The sequence below is a fragment of the Periplaneta americana genome, chromosome 5 (genome assembly GCF_040183065.1).
Source record: "Periplaneta americana isolate PAMFEO1 chromosome 5, P.americana_PAMFEO1_priV1, whole genome shotgun sequence".
Classification (NCBI taxonomy): domain Eukaryota; kingdom Metazoa; phylum Arthropoda; class Insecta; order Blattodea; family Blattidae; genus Periplaneta; species Periplaneta americana.
In genome coordinates, this window is record NC_091121.1 from 61,403,863 (window position 1) to 61,431,715 (window position 27,853).

The 27,853-nt window shown below is 39.5% G+C and overlaps 1 protein-coding gene across 1 annotated transcript in view; it reads left to right on the forward strand.

Annotated features, from left to right (window-relative positions):
* LOC138699713 (phospholipid phosphatase 2-like) overlaps nt 1-27,853 on the forward strand; it is a 240,238-nt gene that overhangs the window by 44,004 nt on the left and 168,381 nt on the right. The window contains exon 2 of the mRNA XM_069825799.1: nt 14,892-15,018. Coding sequence (XP_069681900.1) covers nt 14,892-15,018 — 127 coding nt within the window. The remainder of the gene's footprint in view (nt 1-14,891; nt 15,019-27,853) is intronic.

The window sequence follows — 27,853 nt, forward strand, 5'->3', positions numbered from 1 at the left end:
ACTTTGTACGCAAGCACCAAATGCGAAATTGTTTCATACAAAAGGTGTACAATTGAAAGTGAGAACCTTGTAGCATTATTTATTAATGAGATACGCGTATTAACATTGTTTCTTTAAATGACACTGTCTGTTTATTATTCAATATTTCAATTAAGGCCGTCAAGGCTTTTTCAAAAATGTACCACAGTTGGTCATTCTGATAAACAGAACGTTAATAAACGGAATGTTATTGGTGCCTTGAAGACATGGTTCCTGTGCATAGTATGAAGTGGTTTGACTTTATGTTGCTGTAAACAATATGTAGTATATTGCAGATGATACTCAGGGTCCCGCAACTCATTACACATAGGTTTGATTTTATTCCGCTGGACACTGAACCCATTATATTAACCAAAACTACGTGGAATGGGTTACGCGACCCTGGGTATCTGCACTATAGATAATTGTCTGTGACGTTGTTTTCTCTCTCTTTGGTCACGTGAGTATATCAAACAGACAGGGTTCTTTTCTATCTTGTCAATCTGCAGATACTCAGCGAACCTTAGCGTAGCTATCTGGCGTGGGTTGAATCACATACATCACTCAATGAACGTCGACGATCGAACGTGCATCCGTGGGATGACCAGCCAGCGCTATGGAAGGGATGGTGCTCCTGCTTTTGTTGTTATTGTGGCTCTGGCCATGAATTCAAAAGTGCGAATGTGAGAATCTCGGCGTTGCTTCTGTGCGACTTCTGAGAACCACGCACGCTGCTTGATTTATGCAATTACTTCATGTGTGAGATTTGTCATTAAAATATACACACTGCCGGTCCATAAAAAAGAGGAAACAGATGACGAAAGACACATATCATCTCACGATTCTTTTGGCCTTCAACTTGTGGCTACTACGACCGATGGCGTGTTTACAGTAGTGCGGAGCTGAAAACGTAGATCCATATCTTCGTCCATGACAATGAATTACTGCTTATTAGTGGGTCAGGATCAAGAACTAATTGTGAACCGGTCGAGTCGGGACCACCGTGCCTACCTTGTGCCACATTTCATACAGTGGAAAACAAACCGAGCAACGCATTTGGATTTTTATCTAAGAACTATGGAAACTTGTTCAGTTCTGGTATAATGGATAATTTGAGTAACACTCTAAGTCAGCGGTGACTAAAACTCGAGCTGCAGTGATTACATGCGACACACAGCCTATGAAGTAAGGAGACGGAGGAAAGGTACTTGGCATGAAAACTACAATCAGTGGTGGTTCCTGCACTAACATCTTGATCAATCCTGCGGATAAAAATCTCAAGTTTTGCTGTATCAGTAATGTCACTGCCGTCATCAAGAGCCAGTGAATAATATACTACTTTTCTTGCTTCTTTTTTTTAACCTTCCTCTTGATTATAATCAGAAATTTTCTAAATTCTTCTCTCGATACGTGGTCGAGAAATTCGTAGCTGTTCAAAATTAAAATCTTCTTATGGACCAGTTATTTAAGCTATTTTAATCATTACTCTTTTGAGAAATTCTGTTCTATTAAGAGACTTTAGAGCATGAGATATTTCAAACCCCATTAGGTAGCTGACTTCCTTACATTTATTTATCTCATCTTTCTCTTCCTGGCTATGATTTAAGACATTTCAATTCCTGGCGTTTAACAGTTCGTTGGCACATAGTATTGAATCAGATTTTCTGCAATATTACTATTAAATGAATAACTAATAAATAGTTACCCTCATCTAAAGATTAAGAAGATTAAAATTGAGATAAAACCTAATAACTTTATCCTTGTAGGGAGAAGATCTAAAAATATCAATATTCATGCACGTACAGAAGAATTATAGAAACACATACTTAGTGGTCAGTAGTAGTAGTAATAATAATAATAATAATAATAATAATAATAATAATAATAATACATTATTCAGCGTGGCAATTAATGTTCCTATATACTTCTAATTGAACCGTTGAGCAAAGTAATCATATTAGGTCTACATTTAGTCCAACAGAACAACAAAGTTCTCCTCATTCTTTACGAAACCACCTCTTATTGCTCGTAAAGACAGAGTTTGTAGAGCGACATGATACCGCCACTGCTTGCCTTCAGTACGCGAATGAAACACAGCAATGTACAGGAAACTCCTCGTACCCGTTTGAATGTCTGTGTTTACACGATGTAATCACGACACCCGCTTTGGCCACCGCTGCTGTAAGTTAAGAACATAGACATCTTCAACCAAAAACGTGTCTTGCGACGATTATCGTGTTAATATCTGGTAGTGTACACTTTGAAGCGCGTAGAAATAAAAGCGAATATTTGAAGAGGTACAAATGGGCAATAAGAAGAGAAAGATGACCAAAAGAAGGCATGAGGAATTAAATTAAAATAAAATAATGCGAAATATAAATGATAATATGTCGAAGTAACTAGAAGATGAACTAAAAAAAAACAAACAAAACTAATCCATTACAAAGCCGAACGGTCCTCAAGATGGTGAGATATTAAGGATCCCATCTCACGAGAGACTCGCCACTGAATAGTAGTAAAGATGTCAGTACTACGTTCTGGCAGCCTTGTCCTCTATGAAACTCTCTGGTACTCATTTCTGTTAAAAGCCGAGTAAACCCCAAGAATACATTGCGGCTGGAAGGATTAGATCTGTGGGAAGGATACATGGCCGAATATAGAATCGAACTCAAGACGTTCCGGTTTACAAAGCATTGCGTTAACCGCGACGCCATCGCGTGTTCCCCGACTTATAAATGCATACTTAGATTATCTTATAATGCAGAAAACAAACGATAAAATTAGTATCCCGAAGATCATACATGTTTACTCGTGAGTTTTACGCATTTCGCTGTAATTCTGTTTGTAGATCATGCTTGCGAAACATCATTGTTTATAGTTTATTTTATTTGACTATCATTAAAGGGCTTACATAAATGAAATCATTTACTGTGCACATAGATAAGACACAAAAGGCATACTTTATCGTCTGGAAGAAGTAAGAATATACTTGGCTACCCTCATAAATTTACTGTTTAAGCTACCCAGATATTTCTAGACCTTTGTTCTTTTATAAACCAACTGCATTTGTGAAAATTCATTTAAGTACAAGAGACATTTATCAACAGGCACCGTTAATCCTTTAAGGAAGAGTAATCACACAGGAGGTAGTAACAACTTAAGTAAAAATCGCTACGAAAAGTAGAAATAATTCCCTAGATAATAATAATAATAATAATAATAATAATAATAATAAATTTATTTTAAAAAGTGACAGGGAATACTTCGAATCCCTCATACCCCAATTGTTACACTGTTCATGATTGTTATTGTGAGCACGGATATTTGGAACTTGGAAATAATATTTTGATATATATTTTTAAAATTTCCGTCTTTTCAATCCACATATTTAAATGTAGCAAGGCGAAGCCTTTTCGTTAATTACTTGATAATTATTTCTGCATTCCATGAGGCCTAGTCTCGAGACAACAATGCAATTGATAGTTCAAACAATTCACATATCATAATACGTCAATGAGTTGTTTGAAATTATAATAAACATTACTGAGAACTAGATTTATTTGAAAATTAACATCATAGTTAAGCACTTTAGAATTGCTCTATGTAAAATTAACTATTTGTCTTTATACACCCCATTTATTTGCGAAAAACGTCGCTTGTGTGATGTAGCGACCCGGTGACGTCACAGGATTAACAGATATTGCGACCAGATTCCTCGAAAGCCTATTTCACAAACGTTTCACGGTAAAATTCCCCTGATATGAGCCTAACAGTTTAATTATTTATTTATTTTGCTTAATAAATAATTACGCAGAAATTCGATTAATTTTATTTGGAGTAAATTGATGTTATAATATATTGTTGGTTTTAATATATTCTTAATTTCTCATTAAAAATTACAATGTTTTAATAAATGAAAAAAAAAAGATAAAAGAGAAAAGTGTATATATTCTCCGTCCAATATGTAAATAAATACAAATAAAGAATAACAATGCATGCTAATAGTGGATATGCTGTTCAGCCTGTACCTGTTCCTCGTTCTACTAAACATTTTGTGCATTATTTTCGAATAAATTGCAGTTCCTGAATATATACAAAATCTCACTATTAGGCTAATATAGCAGACCACTCTGTACACAGACAGACTATGAACTGCAGTCTTAGAACTATTTTTTTATATCAGGAATGCTGAAAATGTACAATTCTGAGGAAATATTGAAATAATTTTTAAGCAATACAATACATTCTCTTTACACGTTTTTCAACAGAAAGTAAAAGTATAAAGACTTGATGGAGATTAGTAGTGAAAGATTTATTACATGTCAGTGAACAGTAATGTATGAGAAAGGAAATGAGCTGTTGACGAAACTACAATCTTTTTACAAAAGACCTTTAAAGTTTTTGTATTTCCCAGAAGATATGCAACACTTCCATCATTTTGTCCTTGCAGCAGATTTTGTTTCAGTTACAATAATAATGTGACTTTTATTAGTAACAACAATGTAATTTATTCGTCACAACAATAATTCCTTTCTACAATTCGCCTTAAACGTTCTCGTCAACAATTGGATTTTCACTCAACACAGTATTCGTTATAGCACTCCACCGACGACAATGACAATTTACTTGGACTATTACAAACAACAATGAACTGTTAATCTTAACTAATATTTACAAAGCACTATTTACAAATCAGAACTATCAGTTCTCAGTTCACAGTTCTTCTAGCTCAGTCACTCGAGTTCACCGTATTTCGAACCACAGACCTTCAGAGACAGTTCACTGTACTCGAACTCAGGTCCCTCCAACTGCGGTCCACTGCACTCGAACTCAAGTCCCTCCAACTGCGGTCCACTGCACTCGAACTCAGGCCTTCGGATGCTGATACAGTTGCGGACGCACACTCGAGTCGAACTCCGGTACACAACACTGGCTTGCTTGCTTGCTCTGGCTTACTCACTGACTGAATAACTGAAAAACTGCTCGAGTTCGCTGGCGCTTCTTCTTTTATAGCAAAATCATAGTTGCGAGAAATTTCTACAGGTGTGTAGAGAATTATCTGGATATCTCCACTTCGACGGACTTCTCGAAGAGTCGGGAAGGTCCGTTTCCCATTCACTGCGTTAAGTAGTAGCTGCGCGCGCAGCCTCCCCTCGCGTGTAGGCCCCTTTCCCCACTACTCCGCCGCGCGCCGTCCCTCCGTGCTCCGCGCGATCTGCTTTCTTGCGGGACGCTGGTCGTGAGTTCGATTCTCACGTTGCTGTCACATTGCCCCCTCCTTAGAGCTGCTCGTCCCGGGCAGTCCCTTGGTAGGCTGCTAATCGGTCCAGATGCACCACCATCATCTTCCCTCGAGGTTGTCGCTGGATGCGGTACACCACGTCGTTGATCCGGGTCACCACGCGGTATGGTCCATCCCAGGCACGCTGCGGCTTTGGTGATTTCCCTTTGGTCCTGGTAGGTCGATACAGCCACACCAGGTCGCCCTCCTGGAATCCTGCAGAGTTGGCTAATCTGTCGTAGCGCACCTTCATCCTGTCGCTGGCCATCTTGAGGTGCTCTCTGGCCAGTTGGTGAACTCCATTCAACTTCTCGGTGAGTTCTGCCACATAGTTGCTGGCTGGTCGGCGCTGGGTGGCGTGCCAAACAGCAGATCACAGGGCAGGCGCAGCTCTCTCCCGAAGACCATGTTTGCCGGTGTCATCCCTGTTGTATCTTGGACCGAACCTCTGTAGGCCAAGAGGAACAGTGGAACTCTGGCATCCCAGTCTCGCTGATGGTTGGACACCACCTTCCGCAGGTGTTCCTCCACGGTTTTGATGTATCGTTCCACCATGCCGTCGGATTGTGGGTGGAGGGGAGTGGTCCTGGTTTTATGCACCCCCAGACGCACGAGCAATTCTCCCATCAGGTTGGATTCGAAGTTGCGCCCCTGATCGCTATGCAATTCCCGGGGCACCCCGAATCGGCAGATGAAGTTGTCAAGCAGCGCGTCGGCCACCGTCGAAGCCTCTTGGTTGGGAATCGCGTACACCTCTGGCCATTTTGTGAAGTAATCCATGGCGACTAGCAGGTAGCGGTTCCCGCGATCCGTGACCGGGAACGGTCCAGCAACGTCGATGGCGATCCTCTCAAAAGGAGCTCCCACGTTGTACTGCTGCATGGCTCCCCTGCTGCGTGTCCTTGGTCCGCGACTGGCTGCACAGGTGTCGCATCTTCGGCACCATTGTTCTGTGTCGGTTCTCTGATGCAACCAATAGAACCTCTGCCTTAGCTTGTCCAGCGTCTTGTTGGCTCCCAGGTGGCCTCCAGTCAATCCAGCATGAGTCTCCTCCAGCACTTCCTTCACCTTGCTCCTGGGCAGGACGAGTTGTTCTATGCGGGTCTTTCCATCGGCCGACTCCCAAATCCTCTTCAGAATACCGTCCTTGACAGTGAAGGATTCCCACTGGGCCCAGTAGCTCTTGTAAGTGGTGCTACGGTTGGCGATATCGGCCCATACTGGTCTCTGGCCGGACTCCACATCACGTAGTAGCTGTCCAATGTTTGGGTCCTCCAGCTGCTCCCTCCTTATGGCGGCGTTATCCCATCCTGGGCTCGGCTGGGCGGCAATTGCTCGGACTGCGTGGGCGCCATCCCGCTCTTCTACTTTCAGGCAATGTTTGCAGCCATCCGGGCACGGTCGTCGTGATAAGGCATCAGCGTTGGAATGTTTCTTCCCTTGGCGGTGTTCGGAGGTGAAGTTGTACTCCTGCAGTCGTTGAACCCAACGGGCGGTCTGCCCCTCCAGGTTCTTGAAGCCCAATAGCCAGGTGAGTGCAGAATGGTCTGTCCTGAGATGGAATTCCTGGCCATACAAATATTTGTGGAAATGCTTCAGGGCTTCCACAATGGCAAGAAGTTCTCTACGCGTCACACAGTAGTTTCTCTCAGCCTTGGATAGTGTTCGGCTGAAGTAGGCAATCACCCTCTCTTGCCCGTCCTGTTCCTGAGAGAGTACTCCGCCGATGCCTACGTTGCTAGCGTCCGTGTCGAGCGTGAACTTCCTTCCAGGGATGGGATATCCCAGTACAGGAGCAGTGCAGAGCGCCTCTTTGAGTGACTGGAAGGATGACTCCGCCTCGTCTGTCCACTGGAATTGTCGTTTCTCCTCGGTCAGCTGGGTTAGAGGCTTAGCGATGTTGGCGTACCCAGCTACGAACCTTCTGTAATAAGTGCAGAGGCCGAGAAAGCGGCGCAGCTCCTGCTTGTCCCTCGGTCTCGGCCATCCTCTGACGGCTTGTAGCTTCTCCGGGTCCGTGGCCACTCCGTTGGTCCCTACTACGTGTCCCAAGTAGTTGACCTTCTTCTGGAATAAATGACATTTCTTCGGGTTCAACTTCAGTCTGGCTTGTCGCAGTCTCTCGAACACTTTCCTCAGGTTCAACAACTGTTCGCCGAAAGTCTTGCCCACCACGATGACGTCATCAAGGTACAGCAAACAGGTGTCGTATGTCAGGCCTCTCATTACGGACTCCATTAGTCTCTGGAATGTAGCCGGGGCATTGCAGAGGCCGAACGGCATAACGGTGAACTGCCATAGTCCCTGGCCTGTAGAGAATGCCGTTTTCTCCTTGTCCTCAGGATGTAGCGCCACCTGCCAGTATCCTGACTTGAGATCCAACGTCGAGAACCACTCTGCTCCGGCCAGGGTGTCCAAGGTGTCGTCAATTCGTGGAAGGGGAAAGCAGTCTTTCCTGGTGACGTCATTCAGTCTTCTGTAGTCCACGCAGAACGCAGGTCCCCATTCTTCATCTTCACCAGTACCACAGGTGATGACCAAGGGCTGTCGGATTCCTCGATGACTCCTCTTGCTTTCATGCCCTCCAGTTGGCTGTCAATCTCCCTCTGTTTAGCTAGAGGGACGCGTCGAGGAGGTTGTCTGATTGGGCGAGCATTTCCGGTGTCGATGTGGTGCTGAACTTTCTCCGTTCTCCCATAGTCAATTTCAGACAGACTGAACACGTCCTGAAATTCTGTCAGTAGATCGTGGACTTGTCTTCTTTCTCTTTTGCTTAAATTCGCCGGCAATTCTCGAGCCAGCTCTTTCAGTGATGGGTCTAGATCTGGACGTGGTCGGTGACACTTCTCGTTTTCTGCCAGCGACGTCACAGACACCACCGGCTCGACGTTACCTAGTACAGTTCCGCTAGGCACCTCCTTGTCCCGATTGGTGACATTCAGGACCCTCACCGGTACCACCTTCTGATTTGGGAGTAGGGATCTGGCCACATAAACCCCATCTATCGGAGTTGTTTGCGAATCGAGGAGCAGGTTTCTCTTAGGTTGTCCGTCCAGTCTTGCCGTCACCACCATCTCGCAGCCTGCCGGGATTGTCACATGATTCTCCAAGGTGAGTCTGCTTGCCATGGGTTGGTCTTCGACGTCCCTCAGGAACACTTCATCCTGACCAAAACGCAGGATACGGCGCCTGACGTCCACCGTTGCATCGAAGATCCGCATGGCGTCGAGTCCCAGGATGACATTTTCAGTGATGTTGGCGACGAACACCCACATCTCCAGTCTCCTCTTTCCCAATGTCAGATCCAGGAAAACCTCCTTTTGGATGGGCAGGCTCTCGCCCGAGGCAGTACGTAGCTCATATCGCCGCAGCGGCGTCCTCCCAGGTAGGCCACGCACGACTTCCGGTCTGGCGATGGTGAGCGACGCCCCGGTGTCTACAAGTACTCTGCATGGGCGGCCTCTTATCCATCCGTCAGCAATCAGCCCATCGTCGCATCTTCTGTTAACCGTCTTCAAGATCAGTCGAGGGGATGGTGATGACGGCGCCGACGTGCCCCTCATCGCCCTGGGCCCCTTTTAGTTTTCCTGTTTGTGACCAGATTGGTCACAGTCCCTCCTCAAGTGCCCAGGTTCGCCGCAGGACCAGCAGGTAGGCACTCCTCGTCTTCGTCGCTCGGGTGATTTCGGTTGACGTTCCTCGACGTCGGCCACCGCGACGCTCCTAATCCGGTGCGACGTCGAGACGTTCGCCGTTAACTTTGCTGCCTCCATCCTGAGGGCCGCCGTCAGAGCTGCGTTGATGGTACGATGCTCTGCCAGGAGTAGCTGTTGTCTTATTTCGGGGTCTCGAACCCCGCTGCCGAAGGTGTAGGCCGCCTCTCCAGCGATGAAGTCATTAGGTAGGCCCCTGAGGGCCTTATGGGCAAGTTGTTACACCGCCATCGCGAATTCTTGTAGGGACTCGCCTGACTGTTGGACCCTCGTTTTTAGTTGGGTCCTAAATGCTGCAGCAAGTTGATGGTCACCATAACGTCCCTCCAGGGCCGCCATTATCTCAGCGGCTGTCCCATCTTCTGGAACGCTGTGAAGAATCTCCGACGCCTGTCCCTGAAGCGCGGCCAGCAGCTGAGTAGTTTTCTCTGCCGGCGTCCACCCATTGTGCTCTGCGATGGCCTCGAACTGGCGACGGAATATCGCCCAAGACGTCGTACCGTCGAACTTCGGCGTCTTGACGTTGTAATGCCTGGCTGAGGGCGATGGTTCCACATGGCCACTACATGAGGTCCTCAATTCTGTCGTCGATCTTTCCACGGCCCGTTGAACTTCCTCGGCAATTATCTGTTTCTGTTCTCTAGCCTGGCGATCCATCAACGCGAGGATGTGCTTGTTTTCTACAGCATGTTGGTCCATCAGCACACTCGTTTCCTCTTGACGACGTTCGAGAGCGCGGATTTTTCCGTCGAAATGGTCTACCTCCTGTCTCAATTCGGTTACTGTCTCGTTTATAGTTGTAAAATTCTTGTTTAGGTTGTCCAAATCGGCCTTAAGTTCGTCTTTCACGATGGCGACAATTCCATCTACGTGGGCCGAAACGCTTTCAATTTGCGTAGTGACGTCATCTTTCACTCCGCTTATGTCGCCTTTCACTTCACTTATGTCACTTTTCATCTCCGTTTTCGCTTCACTTATACGTTCTTGACCTCACTGATGTGCTTGTTCATGTCGTTCATGTCGTCTTTCATTTCTGCTTTTACGTCACGTATGTCCTTTTTCATTTCAGCTTTTACGTCACTTATGTCGTTTTTCATTTCAGCTTTCATTTCCGCGATGGCTTGCAGGATCTGCTGTAGGTTCTCCATTGTCGATAATGTCCCGATTCTGACACCAGTGTGACTTTTATTAGTAACAACAATGTAATTTATTCGTCACAACAATAATTCCTTTCTACAATTCGCCTTAAACGTTCTCGTCAACAATTGGATTTTCACTCAACACAGTATTCGTTATAGCACTCCACCGACGACAATGACAATTTACTTGGACTATTACAAACAACAATGAACTGTTAATCTTAACTAATATTTACAAAGCACTATTTACAAATCAGAACTATCAGTTCTCAGTTCACAGTTCTTCTAGCTCAGTCACTCGAGTTCACCAAATGAGTGTCTCTGGACCAAAATGATCGCATTTTAATTATTTGGATCCAATTTAAATTAAGTAACATATTAAACGATTTATCCTTCTATCAAACACGAATGTTCCCTGGATCAAATGTCCTATTTTAATTATGTAATTACTTTATATTTATTTCTAACGGGTGCAGCGGAGCGCACGGGTACGTCTAGTATTATAATAAAATGATTCAATGTTATTCTTAATCAGACTGTAGAAAGGCACGGGATTATGGAGAGCTAAAAAATATACTATTTATTTTAAAAGGCGGAATAATATATTAACATTTGAGTAGCTATAAGCAATAGTCTTCATAAGAACATTTTGGTCATTCTATTAATAGCACTAATATAAATGAAATTTCAGTAGAGCGTGAGAATTGCTATATTATACTTGACTCATGCAGACAAAAGAAATATCTGGCACATATGTAGTGCGGAAAGCGAAGTGATAGTAGTCTACGAGTAAATTTGATCGAAAAAGAATTACCAAGTAATAGGCCTACTTACACATACCAACTAATTGCTTTGTGGCCGAGTGGTTAGCTGTTTTTTCACCTTGACGCCGCAGCTTCGATCGTCGTCCGGTTCATGGTGGAATTTTTGGTAGACAAAGTGGATGCTGAGGGAATTTTCTCGGGGTTCTTCCGTTTCCTCTTGCCATTACCATCATAATTCCACCAACACTCCGTAATCAATCTTCACTTCCCTAGATCCCGATTCAGGCTCCTAGAATAAATAAAAATGGCTAGAAATATGAAGATGCAAGCTACACATTACATTCAATAGAGATAACCTTGATAATTGCTTCATGCACATCCTAAGCTACTTTCGGAGACGGAGGAGGAAGAAATCATTTCATATTATCGTATTCCTTAAAATGTTGGCTTTTATAACACTCATCCATTCAGTGACTAATTCACCATTCCTTTTTTATTTTAATCAGTCTTCTAAAGACTCTATATCAAGTACTATGTTATTTAGCGTCGATGGAAATGGTGATAGAGATGGTTTTTGGCAAGATGATGCCGAAGATTCGCGATAGATTACCTGACATTCGCCTTACGGTTGGGAAAACCTCGGAAAAAACCAACCTTGTAATCAGTCCAAGCGGGAATCGAATCGCATGAGCGCAGCTCCGGATCAGAAGGCAAACGAGTCAGTAGGCAAATGAGTTATCTAAGTTTCACTGATGTCCATATTTCTTCTTTAGACTTTCCTCTTCTTGTTCATTTCCGTCGTTCTCAGTTGTTTTGCTGGCCACTGAAACCAAAGTGTGCCGGTTCTAAATAGACCTCTGCATTCTCTTAAAACAGCCGACCGAATTCGCCGATCAGTCCTCGGTTGTGAAGAAGGGAAATGATACGCTAGAGCGTATGCAGTCGAGAATATACGTATAGGCCTAACCGATCGGTTGAAACGTGTACTCGGTCAGTCGCGAGCGCTCGAGGTTTTTGCATTATAATTACATCAGTTTTTAATGCCCGATATCCAAAATAGCCTACCAAGAAGGTTACTATTTTGTTTTTATTTTAGATAGCACGAAAATTAGAAAGTATTCGAACATTTAAACAAGGAAACAATTTTTAAATAACACAATTCTTTATCAGTAATGTTATTCAGCGTCCATCTTGTCGAACTCATTATATCAGTAACAAAAATGTTTAATGTAGCTTAGTAAATATGTGATTGCATAAAAAGAACAGAGATTTTGTGACGCGTGTCAAATTTCTTAAGAAGCAGACATAATCTATTTCAGTCACAGTAGGCCTATTTCATAAAAATAACCAAATCTACATGTTCACTTTGCTTAACAATTTTACAATAATTTATATTAAGAGATGCTTAATCACAGACAAAGATTGACGTTGGAGATGCAGATGCAGATTGAATAAGCAGTCGCGGACAACCGATAAGGAGTGGTCCTCCAGCTTGGGGGTTGGGCGAAGGGCTAACAACCCAGCAGAGTAAAAAACAGCTTGTTACGAAGCCATAGCATATGCCTTGGAATGGGACTGATCCGCTGGCACGACCACAACAAAATCTGGGGAGGCCGAGACGTAGATGGGAAGATATTATAAAAATGGATTTGATGGAGGTGGAATAGGATGGTAGAGACTGGATTAATCTTGCTCAGGATATGAACCGATGTCGGGCTTATGTGAGGGCGGCAATGATCCTCCGGGTTCCTTAAAAACCATTTGTAAGTAAGTATGCAGATTCTATTATTCCACTTTCGACGAACATATCACGAAATTTCAAGGATGAAGCAAACAAAATTCGTGCTGAAGTAATTCCAAAATTAAAAGAATCAATGGAAAAATCGTCATTTAGTTTTAAAATTAATCACGTTTGTTCAATCTTATCTACAATTTCCTCCTTAATTTCTTTAATGTATTTATTTTTAACCTGAGCCATTACGAATATAACACTATTATAAAATATTGTAAGTTAACTTTTCAGTTCAACTAGAGGTTAAACACGACATTTTTATCTTTTTTTTAGAGCTGCTTATATACTTCATATTTATATTCTTATAGACAACATAGTTTGTTACAACTTTATTTTATTTTATTGATTTATTAATTTATTATTATTTAAATATTTTATTGGAATTTTTTATTCAATGTGATAGCCTGTACACTTCTAGGTTCACTAAACAGGGATATGGCATCAGGCAGTTTAATAATTTCCATAGCGCATACTGTAAACTCATCGATCGAATATAGTTTTCAGTTTATGATACCCTTCATAAGACCGGGACGACCGGTCGTCCGTGATGCTTCGGTTGGGTGTTTTGCTTTCAGTGGAGTCAGGACACGCGGCAGCAGTCTGCGGAGAAAGCGACCGATCGCGCGTATGACCATGACTCTCGGTCGGTCGTTCTTAATGAAATGCAAATAATGTGATTTGTTGCTGGTTCAGAATGGGGAAATAAGTACCTGACTCCTTAGTTGAAAGCAGAAGAAAGCCACCGGCGTAGCTGAGGCGTTAGCACAATCTACTATATACAGTCACGAAGCTTGACTTGTTGAGGTTGCTAGGAACAATAAACTGTGCAGGTACTATTTCGCATTGTCTGTAATGAGGCGATAGTAGCGATCCTAGTGGTTAGCAACTATCTATGGATGCATATTTATTATATATTGAGCTTCGTGACTGTATACATTAGACTGTGGCGTTAGCTTGTTTTCCTGTTGAACCGGAGTTGCGCTTGGACGTGAGTTCGATTCCCGCTTGGGTTGATTACCTGGTTGAGTTTTTTCTGAGGTTTTCCCCGTAAGGCAAATGTCAGGTAATCTATGGCGAATCCTCGGCCTTACTTACTTACTTACAAATGGCTTTTAAGGAACCCGAAGGTTCATTGCCGCCCTCACATAAGCCCGCCATCGGTCCCTATCCTGTGCAAGATTAATCCAGTCTCTATCATCATATCCCACCTCCCTCAAATCCATTTTAATATTATCCTCCAATCTACGTCTCGGCCTCCCTAAAGGTCTTTTTCCCTCCGGTCTCCCAACTAACACTCTATGTGCATTTCTGGATTCGCCCATACGTGCTACATGCCCTGCCCATCTCAAACGTCTGGATTTAATGTTCCTAATTATGTCAGGTGAAGGATACAATGCGTGCAGTTCTGCGTTGTGTAACTTTCTCCATTCTCCTGTAACTTCATCCCTCTTAGCCCCAAATATTTTCCTAAGCACCTTATTCTCAAACACCCTTAATCTCAGAGTGAGAGTCCAAGTTTAACAACCATAAAGAACAACCGGTAATATAACTGTTTGAATCCTCGGCCTCATCACTCTAAATACCATCTCGCTACCACCAATTCCATCGACGCTAAATAACCCAATAGTTGACACAGCGTTGCTAAATAATAATCAAGCAAAGGAAAAGAAGATGATAAAATTACTTGTATGACTACATTTATAAAATGAAGATATATTTATTATTACTCTCAGAGTGTTATTGTGTTGGTGATGTTGGTAATGATAGTAGTAGTAGTAGTAGTAGTAGTAGTAGTAGTAGTAGTAGTAGTATTAGTAGTAGTAGCATGCAACTTGCTACTTTTGCTATGCTGCTTTCTTCAAAGCCGAAACTGTATGAACTTAAATGATGTAGATTCCAATCAGGTAATTTCACATCTGATTAGCTCATTTCAACACTGTAACCGATAGTTCAAGAGACAATTCACGATAAGGCGAGCATAATAGCACGTAAAGACGCAGCAGTGTTTATACTGGGCAATGAAAAGATGGAGGAGGTACGAATGCATGTGTTCACATAACAAGAGCAGATGATGGAGGGGAACAGAGCAACAAGTGTGGACGTCTGCTCATGTCCCCCAGTAGCGGTAGTGCGGCGAGGCGCTACAGATGCTGTCTCAGTTAACGTTGTGATTTCCTCACGCAGCAAGCCTCGACGGAACGTGGTGCAGAGACCCTGAAAGACACCGCGCGCTCTGCGGCCCCGGAAGACATGGAGTCCTGCCGCAGGTTCAACTGGAAATGGATACTGGACATTCTTATAGGGGGCACAGGTAAGACGAGCAACGCTTCATTTCCATTTATTACACTGTCAACTTTCATTGCGAGGCATATCAATTAATATCAATCATGAAATGTCACCTAGCAGTGATTGTCACGTGTTCTATGTACCAGTTGAAATTTAAGAGAGAGAAATAAAAGAAAAGAAATGAAGGCTGCTTTTCTAATGTTAGACACCGGAAAACTGAATGCCTTGCTAGCTATCAATCTGAAGTAAAATGTTGTATTTCAATCTTGGTTTCTTTTGACACTAATAATTTCTAGTATTACGACAAAACTCTATTTCAACCCATTCTTTACATTTCGTTGAAAAGATAACGACTTTTGTTAAAGCCATATACAGTACAATATTTTATTACATATTTGTTTTTTCAAAACTCTAATTTTTATATGTTATCGGAAAAGGGACAAAAATGTATTTCAATACTGATGTGAAACTAATTTTTATGTATTACTCGAAATAGCAGTAAGTAATTTATCTTATTTCAATCTTGCTGTTATGTAAAGTTTATTTTGCTATGACGCCGAAAAATGAACAATATTTTATTTATATCTTAAAATTTTGTAAATATAACTTGGAATAATGCCCGAAAATTGATCATATTTATAGGTCCTGTCATTGTTGATTTTTCAAATTTAATTTTGATATAAATGAAAATGGGAATATTTGATTTCTGTTTTCGTGTTTCGTAAACTAATATTGTCATGATATCGAAAAAATATACAATAATAATACTCAATTTTTTGATATTACATAAAATTAATTTTGCTATGTTACCGAAATGAAAATATTTTATTTCAGTCTTGTTCTTTCGTGAAATGAATTTTCTATATCTTATTTCAACCTTGGTATTTTGTAATTATACTTTTCGTATGAATCGTAAGTAGACAGTACTTCATTTGATCTTAAATATATTTAACTTACGATATTGAAAAATGGATTTTTTTTTCAGTTTGTTTTATTACTCGAAAAGTGAACAACACATTGCTGCAATAATTGTGTTTTATAGATCTAAATTTTAATACGATATCCAAAAATGGACATTGCCTTATTTAAGCAATGAAAAATGTATTATTTTATCTTTTTTTTTCGCTTTATTACCCCGAAAAGAGAACAACACATTATTGCAATATTACAAATATTTTGTTTTGTTAACCCAAAAAAGTTAACAATACATTGTCACAATATTAGTGTTTTGCAATATTTAATTTTGCTAAAATAACGAACAATGAATATTTCTTTATTTTGGTAACGAACAATATTTTAGGTAATGGAAAGTATGAAAATGATATAATCCTAAGCCACAAAGACAAAATTTTACAGTAGCATGTATTAAAAATTCAGAGTCCAATCATATTACGTGAAGTATCACAATTTCTTCAGTGTAGGCCTACTGTATACTTACGTTATTTGTTGAGTAAATTTTATGACATTTTACTAGTAGTTTTCACATATATGTAAGAAATGAACTCGCACAAAAAGAACTGTTTTTGTTAAAAGTGGGTTTAGAGAATTCGTCACAATTGTTTCGTCAACGTTGCAATTGGTCACACTTAATTAGTAATAAATTCATATTCGCTACAGGTGTAAGTTATCGCAGGTGATTTATTGGTTAACAATTTGAATTGGTCACAGACGATTTATTGGTAACAATTAGAATTTGTCACAGGTGCTTCATTGGTCACAATCTGAATTGGCGAAATTGAATTCCCACTGAATTAATTAATAATTTAGTTAATCACATAGTAAATTTCCTGTTTTTTTACTGTATGTTTGCTGCTATATTATGGCCCAATGCTGGAAATAGTCCAGAATATTTCCTTCCTCCGTATATTGTTCGTCATTTAAGACGACGATGTGAGAATTCCTTCCTTCTTTTCATAAATATCAGTATAACAGGAAACCACTGATTTCGAATGTTCATGTGTATTGTGTATTGTGTAAAGCTGTAGCAGAATTTTTGGCGAAGATTTATATGTTTCACCCAATATCCAATAGTAACTTCTTGATAACTGGTGTCTGTCGGTTGAAAAAATTAAAAATTTCTTCATTATCTGGGGTTCAAAATGAAGGAACCATCTATCACCTTCTAAGGTTTTGGAATACCTTTCGGCTATGAAGTTCAATTAGTTGATCGTTTTCGATTCTTGAGGCAGACGTTTTCATTTGGTGAGGAGCAATGTCCTTTTAATGATTGATTTTTGGTAGTCAGAAATTTCCTTCACTTGACACCCTCTACAATTGAGTTTGAAGAACGAAGGAAATTGGTTCTCTGAAGGTACTTTCATAGACACCATACACGCTTTCGCCTCGATTTTTCCCTAATTAACAGCATGACTGGAATTATCTGTAGGTCCCTTTATGATTCTGGTCCCATCATGCGTTACTATTAACAATGAGTTACACTCACAACTTATATTATTACAACGCCACACTTCCCCACATTTAATGGTTCCATGTTTAGTAAACATGAAACCATTACATATAAGTTTGCGCCATCCTCTTTCGGTTTGTGTGTATCTAATTTCATCACTCATAATTTTAAAAATACTGCATACTTAATCACTCATCTAAAGTTTGTGTGAATGTAACCTGTGTATATTTTTGTCTGCCTTTACTTTGTTGATAGTGTGATTTTTTCTTTTTATTTCTATTATTGTATTTGGTATTTCTGGTGGTGTGGAAGAGAAGGCCTGATGACCTTAACTACGCCAGAATAAATAAATAAATAAATAAATAAATAAATAAATAAAATTAAAGTGGAAGAAGTAGTGAAAATACTTCGGGTTTGGAAGGTTGTAGAAATTACAGAAACACAATACATTATTATGGAAAGGAAAAGGTTCAAAAGTTGAAAATACTATAGAAATACAATACATTAATGTGGGAAAAAAGAAGTTAAAAATACATTATGTATGATAAGTAAGCTGTTACTCTATGGTACATGGCGAAAATGTTGACGAATTCTGGTGAACCCGGTATAACTGTTACGAATTGTAATTGTGTGACGAATTGTGACTGTGACAAAATAAATTGTGGCGAGTTCCTCGGATATCATTAAAAGTGTGGTTTTGGACTACGTACCTCATTCTCTTTTAATTTTAACCAAACCGATTACTAATACTGGCTACTCTAAAATCGGAAGAAGTGGTTAGTATGTGAATCAAATAATTATATCCGCAATTGATACTGTCACAGTAGCCAAAGACAATTTGATAGCGAGAAATAACGGTTAATTGGTGTACAATTTGAAGACTATTCGACTATTATAGATTCAGTGTGCCGTAAATATTTTCCAAAAAAATTAAAGGATTCTTTTTTCAATTTTAGCCACGAAATCAGCACTTCTATCTCACTGTGCATGCGACACAGTACGCATACCTTTCCATTCATCAAATTTCTGCAATTCAAGCGAAAATCAGAGGAGCTTCGGTGCCTATTATACAATTTTATGAGTCATGTAGAAGCCATTACCACTTTAATCTATTAATCTTTGGACAAACCGCGAGAAACAACTTTTGGCGAACTACCGATTAGACATCACGCAAACATTGAAGATGTCCTACTTTTTTGAGGAAATGATAATGAAAGGCAAACTGTAGACAAAGTTGGTGGAATAATGAGATAAAAACGGAGAACCCCGAGAAAATCTTTCACAGCCTTGGCTTTGTCTACTGTAAATACAACTTCGCCAGAGAGATTTTAACTCGGGTTCCCAGTCGTCGTAAGCCAGCTCTCTACCAACTGAGCTGCCGAGGTGGCTTCAAGTCGTCCTGAAAGTTTCGCCAAAGAGACAGCCACCACTTACGATTCCGCGCTGGCCTTTCAGTCCATACCAATAAATTGAGCTACTAGGATGGTTTGATAAGTCTGATAGAAAAGCAAGAAAAAATGTTTGTTTCGTGAACAACTCTCGTTATTTCTCGACATAGTCTCCATTGGTGGCTATACTCTTGGTCCAGCGAATTTCCAGCTTTTTCATCCCGTCGGAAAAATAGGTTCTGTCAAACTCTGCAAAATACTCGTTGACGGCGACGACCACTTCCTAATTTGATGAACATTTCTTCCAATGAAGCCAAATTTTCAAGTTAGGGAATAGGAAGAAGTCACTTGGGGCTAAGTCTGATAAATAGGGTGGACGAGGAACCAATTCAAAGCCCAGTTCATGCACTTTCGCCACTGTGATCGTTGATGTGTGAGAGGGAGCATTGTCCTGGCGAAAGAGCATTGTCAATTTTTCGTGCAGGATATTGTGCACTCGCTCAGTTGAGATGCCTACAGTCTCAGCAATCTCACAAATTTTTATTCGGCGGTCTTGCATTACCATATCATGTATTTTGTCAATGGTGTCCTGTGCGGTGACAAAAATTGGACGCCCGGACCGCGCTTCATCTTCGGTGATTGTATGACCACGTTTAAATTCATTGATCCAAAAGTAAATGGTCTTCAATGATGATGCAGAGTCTTCGTGAACTTCATCCAATTCTGTTTTGATTTGTGCGACAGTCCAGTCCTTCAAAATGAAACTGCACGAAACTCGATTTTTTTTTCATTTTTTATCGTAGCTGTCACACTGACCAATTCAGATCGCTGTCAACAATGAACTATGTCGCAGAGTTGCCAGATAAAGGAATCGCAACAGTCGTATCAACTTATGATATATATATATATATATATATATATATCATTCTAGTCCACCGCTGTGTAGTAATGATTAGTATGTCTGACTGTGAAACGAGTGGGCCGGAATTCAAATCCTGGTTGAGACAAGTTATCTGGTTGAGGTTGTTTTCGGGATTTTCCCTCACCCCATTAAAAGCAAATGCCGGGTAACTTTCGGCGCTGGGGTCATTTCGCTGGCATTATCACCTTCATGTCATTGACGCCAGATAACCATTGCAGTTGATAAAGAATAATAAAATAACGTATATATTGTATATGTCTACCAGTCAATTTCAGTTTCAAATTTTAAGAATTTACTACTAATTATTGTTCACATCCACAATGAAATTCAGGATTAAAACAAATCACCACCCATTTCTTCGTCATCAACACTGCCATCGCAGTAAGGCGTGCACGATGGCACTTGGTTAGAAACAACTTTGTTATTTATCTATTTATGTCCATAACAGGGCAAAGCCCCAATTACAATAGACAGTACAGATAAAAAAAACATAGAATTGCATATAACACGAAAAAAGAGGTAAAACAGATACAAGTGTAATTACAAATTTAAAATGGAAAAGAGAAGGAAAAAAAAAAAACAAATAGATATCACCTAAATAAAAGACACAGATACAGATATAAATGAAAAGCACCAAATAAAAACAAATCAAAAAGAGCCAAGTACAGACATCACAGCCAAAAATGCAAAATGTAGGCGTAGCTATAATTGGCAAATTGCAGAGCAAATACAACACCATGTTAATAAATTCAATATACAGCACTACGCAGCAGGCCCAATAGGCTCAATTAATTTATTAAAAAAAACTCACCAACACAGAACATGTGTTTCAAGTAATGCTTTACATAACTTTTTCTTGTACATGTTGTACGACAACGAAAAATCTAAATCCTGTTTATTTGATAGATGATTGTAAGTTCGAAGCATTAATAAAAGTGGAGACATTTTATGAGATAGTGTTTGTGTTGTCTGTAAATAAAAGAGAGATCGCTTTCTCAAATTTGATTTACCAATATTGAAACTAATTAGCTGTAGAAGATCAGGGTTATCTATTAAGCCATTTATGGTTTTGAACAAATACATTTGTTGTGCTCTTATCCTGCGACTACTGAGAGATGGTACATTAAATTCAACCAGCATGGATTCATAAGATTGGAATAAATATTTGAAATATATATAATAAATATAAATATAATTGAAATATTTAAAGTCAGCAGAAATTTGATCTTTGGCCGGCGCGGCGGCAGATATTTTAATATCTATCAATGCGGCGGCTGAAAATTATATCAAATTAATTCATCTACAGTCGACTCAAACCCGACACCTCTATAATGTCGGCGCGTGTAGACTTATTAATGCTACTGCGATACTATTTCATTGATAAAAGACTTCCTTTGTCGAACAAACAAGGAAGTTAATAAAATTAAACATATTGTATTACTTTGATATAACCGCGCCATATACGTGAAACCTAGAGTTCAAGATAGCAAATTATGACTTACATGGCAAGCATAGTTACCAGATCGAGTTTCAAACCATTTTCTCCCCTTAAAAGCATGTTTATTTCACATTAGTCAAGGACATACTCAATGAAGAAAACTTGTCTAAAAGGGACTAATTAACCATCAATTTTATTTCAATTATAAACCAACATTATAAGTTCCATAATAATTTTTTTCTTTCAGTAAAATAGTCGTACAAATTTGCGTACGACATAAAGTTCGGTCGTACCTCGTACAATTTAGTCAAAGTAATCGTATGCGTATGACTATAGCCGTACATATGGCAACCATGGTACGTCGTAACTTGTTCAAATTTGTTATACAATCTTTTGAATAATCAAGCTTACCAACCATGAAGCCGCAACAAAAAACTACCATCCTTTCATTGAAATTTACCAGACTTATCAAACAGCCACGTATTTTGCCGCCACTTCACGGTTTGTATGAGTCATATTTAGGCTTAATCATTTAACCATATTTTATTCGCTTTTTATAGGAATAATTTATGGGGTTTCCTATTATTTTGCTGTATACATATTGGGCTTTCATTTCAAAGCTTTCCAGTCTAATTAACTATTTATTTGAATTAAATTTAATTTAAACAAAAACACGTCAATTTAGATATTGAGGGGGAAGTTTGAAACCAGTGTTAATTTCATTTTAGGTTCCACTCTGCGATAACTTTTTTCCTCGAGAAAAACGCGATACTCAATTTGATAGGAGAGTGAGTAAACCTCAGAGTTGTTCTGGAAGTATGGCAACGAGTAAACTTCTTCACCACCGGGATAGAACCCCGGACCTTCCAGTCCGTAGCCAGCTGCTCTGCCAACAGAGATAGGCTACCGGCCGCAAGTTTATTCAGTGTTGCCAACTAGATTCTTAAAAAAGCGCTAATATGCAATGCAGATACCGCTAAATTGCTATATTGCCAATGCAAAATAAAATTATTTCACCGCTGCGAGTGTTAAAAAACCGCTAAATCCCTTTATGAGCAATACAAATTTCATAAATGTTATCCGCTAAACTAACAATGAGAAACGCTAGATCTAGCGGAAAAACCGCTGAATTGGCAACAGTGAGTACATTATTTAACAAAACATTCAACTGCAGAGGTTACTCGGCGCCTACTTGGCTGATTTTTTTTTTCTTTTAGAGATAAGATTCTTTACGTGCCATAAATTTACGAACCGGTACCTGTAGACTTACTTCCTCAGGAAGATCTTATCGCTTTTGGAAATCAATCATCTCCGCAGCATTTAAACCTGCGAACCCCTTATCCAACTCTAGTAAAACATCTAAAAAACTATTTCCTCATCAAGTTCGATAGTATCCAGTCTTTTGTTATTTTCTTCTTTTACGCTCAGTTGGTAGAGCAGCTGGCTACGGACTGGAAGGTCCGGGGTTCGATCCCAGGTGGTGACAGGATTTTTTCTCGTTGCCAAACTTTCAGAACGGCCCCGAGGTTCACTCAGCCTCCTATAAAATTGAGTACCGGGTCTTTCCCGGGGGTAAAAGGCGGTCAGAGCGTGGTGCCGACCACACCACCTCATTCTAGTGCCGAGGTCATGGAAAGCATGGGGCTCTACCTCCATGCCCCCCAAGTGCCTTCATGGCATGTTACGGGGATACCTTTACCTTTTACCTTTTACCGTTTGCCCATTCTCTGGTTAGAATTAATGCAAAATGTCTTGTGGCAATCTATGTATATCCTTTCAATATGATAAAACACACAGTAAACACGGTATTAATAATTTTCTGTCTAAAGAAATTAAACTTGTTTATTCTTGCAATAAATGGCAATAACTGACAATAACATAGGTCCTCAGTTTTGCAGAATAATTAATTATTTTCATGAACCTCTAGTTTATTTCAAGAGAGGTGGTTTGTGTGATATATCCTGAATGTAAATTACAGTAACATATCTCTATTTCACACTCTGTCAGAAGTGTCATTGCCTGCAAGACAAAACATCTCGACCTAAAATGAAACAAAACAACGCAATTACAACTGTCGACTGCACCAGATGAGGTTATCACCTTACAACGAACTAAACAATAGAACTCCTTAGCAGAGATTCTTCTTGGAAACAGATTCTCATTCAAGTGTTCGACACATACCCTGCTATCTTGGAAGCTGGAAGCTCAGCTCAGCTACTCTGTTGAACAATATTATATTATATCCATGTTTATCTTTCAATTACTGCTGATCCCATTACATTTATCTTCTTGATGGTTTATTAATAACGCTACCTATTCAGACCAGGATAGACTAGGGTTGCCAGATCTCCCGTATTTCCCGGGTTCTCCGGTATTTTAGCCTTATTTTATCAATTTTCCCGTCTCCCGAATCTAGAAAGAAATCTCCCGTAAACTTTTTTTTTTAATTACGCGCTATAGGACTCCAGCTTGATATTTTGTCGATAATCGATAGCAAATTCCCGACACCTTCCGTTGAAACTTCGATGTTCGCATTATTTTAGTGATGATAATCCTGAAAAGGATTTGATTAATTATTGAAGCTTATTTACATTACCAAGATCTTTCTCCAGGACTGGGGTAGGTATTAAAGGTATTATAAGAAAGGTATTATAAGAACATATCGACACAAATTAACGTAACAGTTTATACAATTCTGCCATAGTCTAAACATATCAATTTCATAAAACATTTTATGCTCGACCATGCCGAAATGTAGTAATTATACACCTGGTAGCAGTCCTTTAATGCATGTCATTAAAGTACACCTATTCATTAAAGTTCAGGTTTTTTTATTATTCTCGGATATGCAATCGAAAGACAATTAGCAAAACGTCACTCAGGCTGGAAATCCAATACTGTCGCAGAAGGTTATGTTCTGTTACTATAATAATTAGCGTTAATTGTAAATAATATTCAAATAAATTCTATCTCGTTTTTCAATGTCGAATTCAATTTCAAGGTTATATCAAGTTCAACGTTTATCTTACTCTCTAGATTAGGCCTATATCAAGGTCGTCGACATTCGTTGCCCGGAAAAAATCAATACTTTCGCGTCTGCGCACATCTCACAATTTACGAGATTGCACAAGGTCAGTTCGCTCCCCAGTCACATAAGAATAACATGAATACTTATGAATAATTTCAAGTTAGAAATATGGTCGAGCATAAAAAGTCCTATGAAACTTGCCTATAAAGGTAATTAAGACGCTCGTATGAAAATTATGAAACTCGCTTGCGCTCGTTTCATAAACATCCTCAAGTCTTAATTACTATCATTATAGGCTCGTTGCATAATGTATTATTATAATTGAATTGACTCGTAGATATCGATACTGCTATGAAAAAAAATTCTCTCACTAATTTAGGAAGAAGAATGTACACAAACTAATGGAAAGGTAAACAGGCAGACAGGAGGCACTACAAAACAGCTTTCTCAGTATGAAGGACACTAAAAACTTGTATTTCCGTAAAAATCTTGAAATCAGTTTCTTGGAGCATCGGAATGCTTTCTCCATATCTTGTATAATGAGATATTAAAATTAGGTTTCACCATCATCAAAGAGTGGTTGTATTTAAGTCCGTTGCCTCTCCAATTCAAATGTAGACTTTCTTTTCACGACTCAAATTGCATTTGCTCGTGTCTAGGTCTATAATTGCCTTTTGGGTTGTAAATTATAGCGAGCCATTACAGTTTGCTATCCTACATTTTTAAAAGAAATGTACCCTATTGTGTCCACTGTAATCTGCACCGCTGGATTTTGGAAAGATAAGCTGACAAGGAAAGTACATTAGTGTAATATAACAATGAATTTCAACAAGGTATACTGAACTTATTGTAAGCGACTGTTCGTTGTTGACTGGCTGGCTCGATTTTCGAGGGCCAATTCCCGAATGCATCCATGCACTTATACTCAAATTGACCTATTCTGCGCCCTGTATGTGATTATTGTTTCAGTCCGACGGGTGGCATGGGTGATATTTGTGAATCCGATGCTGACAGTGGCCATTCTAGCTCAATCCTGGCAGTCTCATATTCTGGCGAATACAAGATAAGCCACAGGATCCGTAACCTCAAAACACTTAAATCCTATAATTATCACTTCAGAATACCCGTATACTACGTCCAAAACTTCCCTCCGAGGTATTTCTTTTTATTACTGACAATAGATGAGACGAGGAGGATGTAGAAAGTGTTGGTACAATGAAAGCGGGAAACGGGAGTATCCCGAAAAAATCCCTCTGCTTTCTCGACTATAAAATTCCACCACGACAAGGCCAGGGATCGAAGTCGAGTTGCCTGGAGGAAAGATATATATGCGATAGTTATAATTTCAAGGGAAAAATTGTTCCGGGCCGGGTATCGATTCCGGGACCTTTGGCTGAGCGCACCAACGCTCTACGACTGAGCTACCCAAGAACTTAAACCGACATAGTCTCAATGTTTCCCTTTATGTTTACATACCTCGAGTGGGCTGACAAGATGCCAGAAATCCACATCGAGTGCACACAAACTCTGTGTGACTTGAAATTGTGGTTTTCTGTTAACGTACCTACAGTAACGTATTATATATTATGCAAATTTAGCTTTCAGGTAAAGTTTCCCGTGAAACAGACTTGAATAATTTCAAGGAAAAAATTATTCCGGGGCCGGGAAAAGGGAAAAATTGAGACAGTGTCGAGTGAAGTTTCTGGATAGCTCAGTCGGTAGAGCGTTCGTGCGCTCAGCCAAAGGTCCCGGGATCTATACCCGGCCCCGGAACAATTTTTCCCTTGAAATTATTCAAGTCTGCTTCACAGGGAGCTTCACCTGAAAGCTAGAGTTGCACGTGACAATGAGTTCGCGAGATATCCATTCCATGTTTATACAGGGACATCATTTTATTTTTACTAACATTTTTAATATTAACCTGGCTATATCTTTGGATTAAAGGTCTAGAACCGGAAACACCGCTTGCTCCCCCTTCCAAAACTGGAGTTCGATGATACTGGCGTAAAATACAAATCACTTTACTAGGTATAGGAGGGAAGAAAAGTAGTTCATCCATTTATGTAAACTAGGAAATATCGCAATTTTGAGTTTGATAATTTTCATTAGGTTTTTGTTTAATCAAGATACAGTACTGTATTAACATTTAGTGTTTTTACTCACGAATTGAACTATCCATTCGGACGTATTAATTATGCAGTGTATATTGAACTGTTACAGCACATTAGCGTACAATATAGAGAATGAAGTTAAATTGAAAAATAATCATAATATGGATATTTAAACACATTTTTTAAAATGGTGGCCGTTCATTTCGATACAGGCTTCAGTTCTAATGAGCATATTATCGCAGTATAGACTATTGTACCTAATTCCAATTATCAGTTTCGTCCTTCGTACGAGTAACTAAGATTGAAATAATTCTATACCTATGTAATCTATAAAAGACTACCTTACGTACTGTAAATTTAATCTTCACTTCTGCCCAATCCGAAAAGATAAAATTACTCAGAAATGCTATCTACTGTCCGTTCAAGTGGTTTTGTCGCAGGGTCGTAGAAAAGGGGGGAAATCACGTGATAGTTAATTGCTTAACGAGGCCCTTTTCTTTAAGTCATTTTAAACAGTTGTATATTATTACGTAGACGTCCAATTCCTAACAGAATTAATGTTTTCAGAAAAGAGCTAAGACAGCCTAGATACTAGAGTTTACAGAGGGACAAACAGAAGCAGGTGGGGGAAACCGGGATGCGACGTAGACAAACGGACGACAGTACCTGCGCGAAAATATGATTCAATATTGAAAGCTCTTTCGTCACTGGAAAACGCGAACATATTTCTGGAACGTACTATACTCACTAACTCAGTACTGCATACGCGGCCTCGGTTCTGTGTGGAGATCGGTTGGAAGTTTACTAGTAGAGGGGGAGGGTGTAAAGTACATTCAAAAACTTAGGTACAATAAAAATTGAAGTAAAAATAAAATGATGTCCCTGTAGAATAAAGTGGAAGTAAACGTATTAATAGCCCTAATAATGAAGAACTTAACAATACTACTTATAATATTAGACTTTAGACTAGTGTTGTTGATGCATCTGCTATTATCGTGGGTGATGACCAGGGAAAGGATATATATGTAAATACATATTTACTTATAAAGCTAATATAATTTATATTTTGCATTATCTTTATGTTTCACAATGTGTAGGGTTGAAAAATCCTACTTTTATTTTCCATATTTTTCCATATTTTAGAGTTTAGTACATATTTTCGTTAATTTCCATATATTTTCCATATTTCATATAAAACAGTCCATATTATATTAGGTTTAACAATAAAACAAAACAAAATTCCATTAACTTTTAAAAATACATTTCAACAATAGAGATTTAAACACATGTTCAGTAATCCCTTTAACATCAGAGTTATTTGAAAATTAGCAGTCCTATCAACAATGGGAAAGTAAGTTACAAAACTGTATTAATTTAATTTAAAATTTTTAACAGACTTCAGTTGTGCAGCTCAACAGTTAAATGCCAGTCAGAGTACACATAGGTTCAGTTTTGTAAATCATACTATAAAGACGGTAAATATGCCAAAAGTACGTCATTCAGTCAATTTAAAATCAAAACTAACAAGTTACATTTCAGAATTTAAAGAAGATGGTTTATCAACTG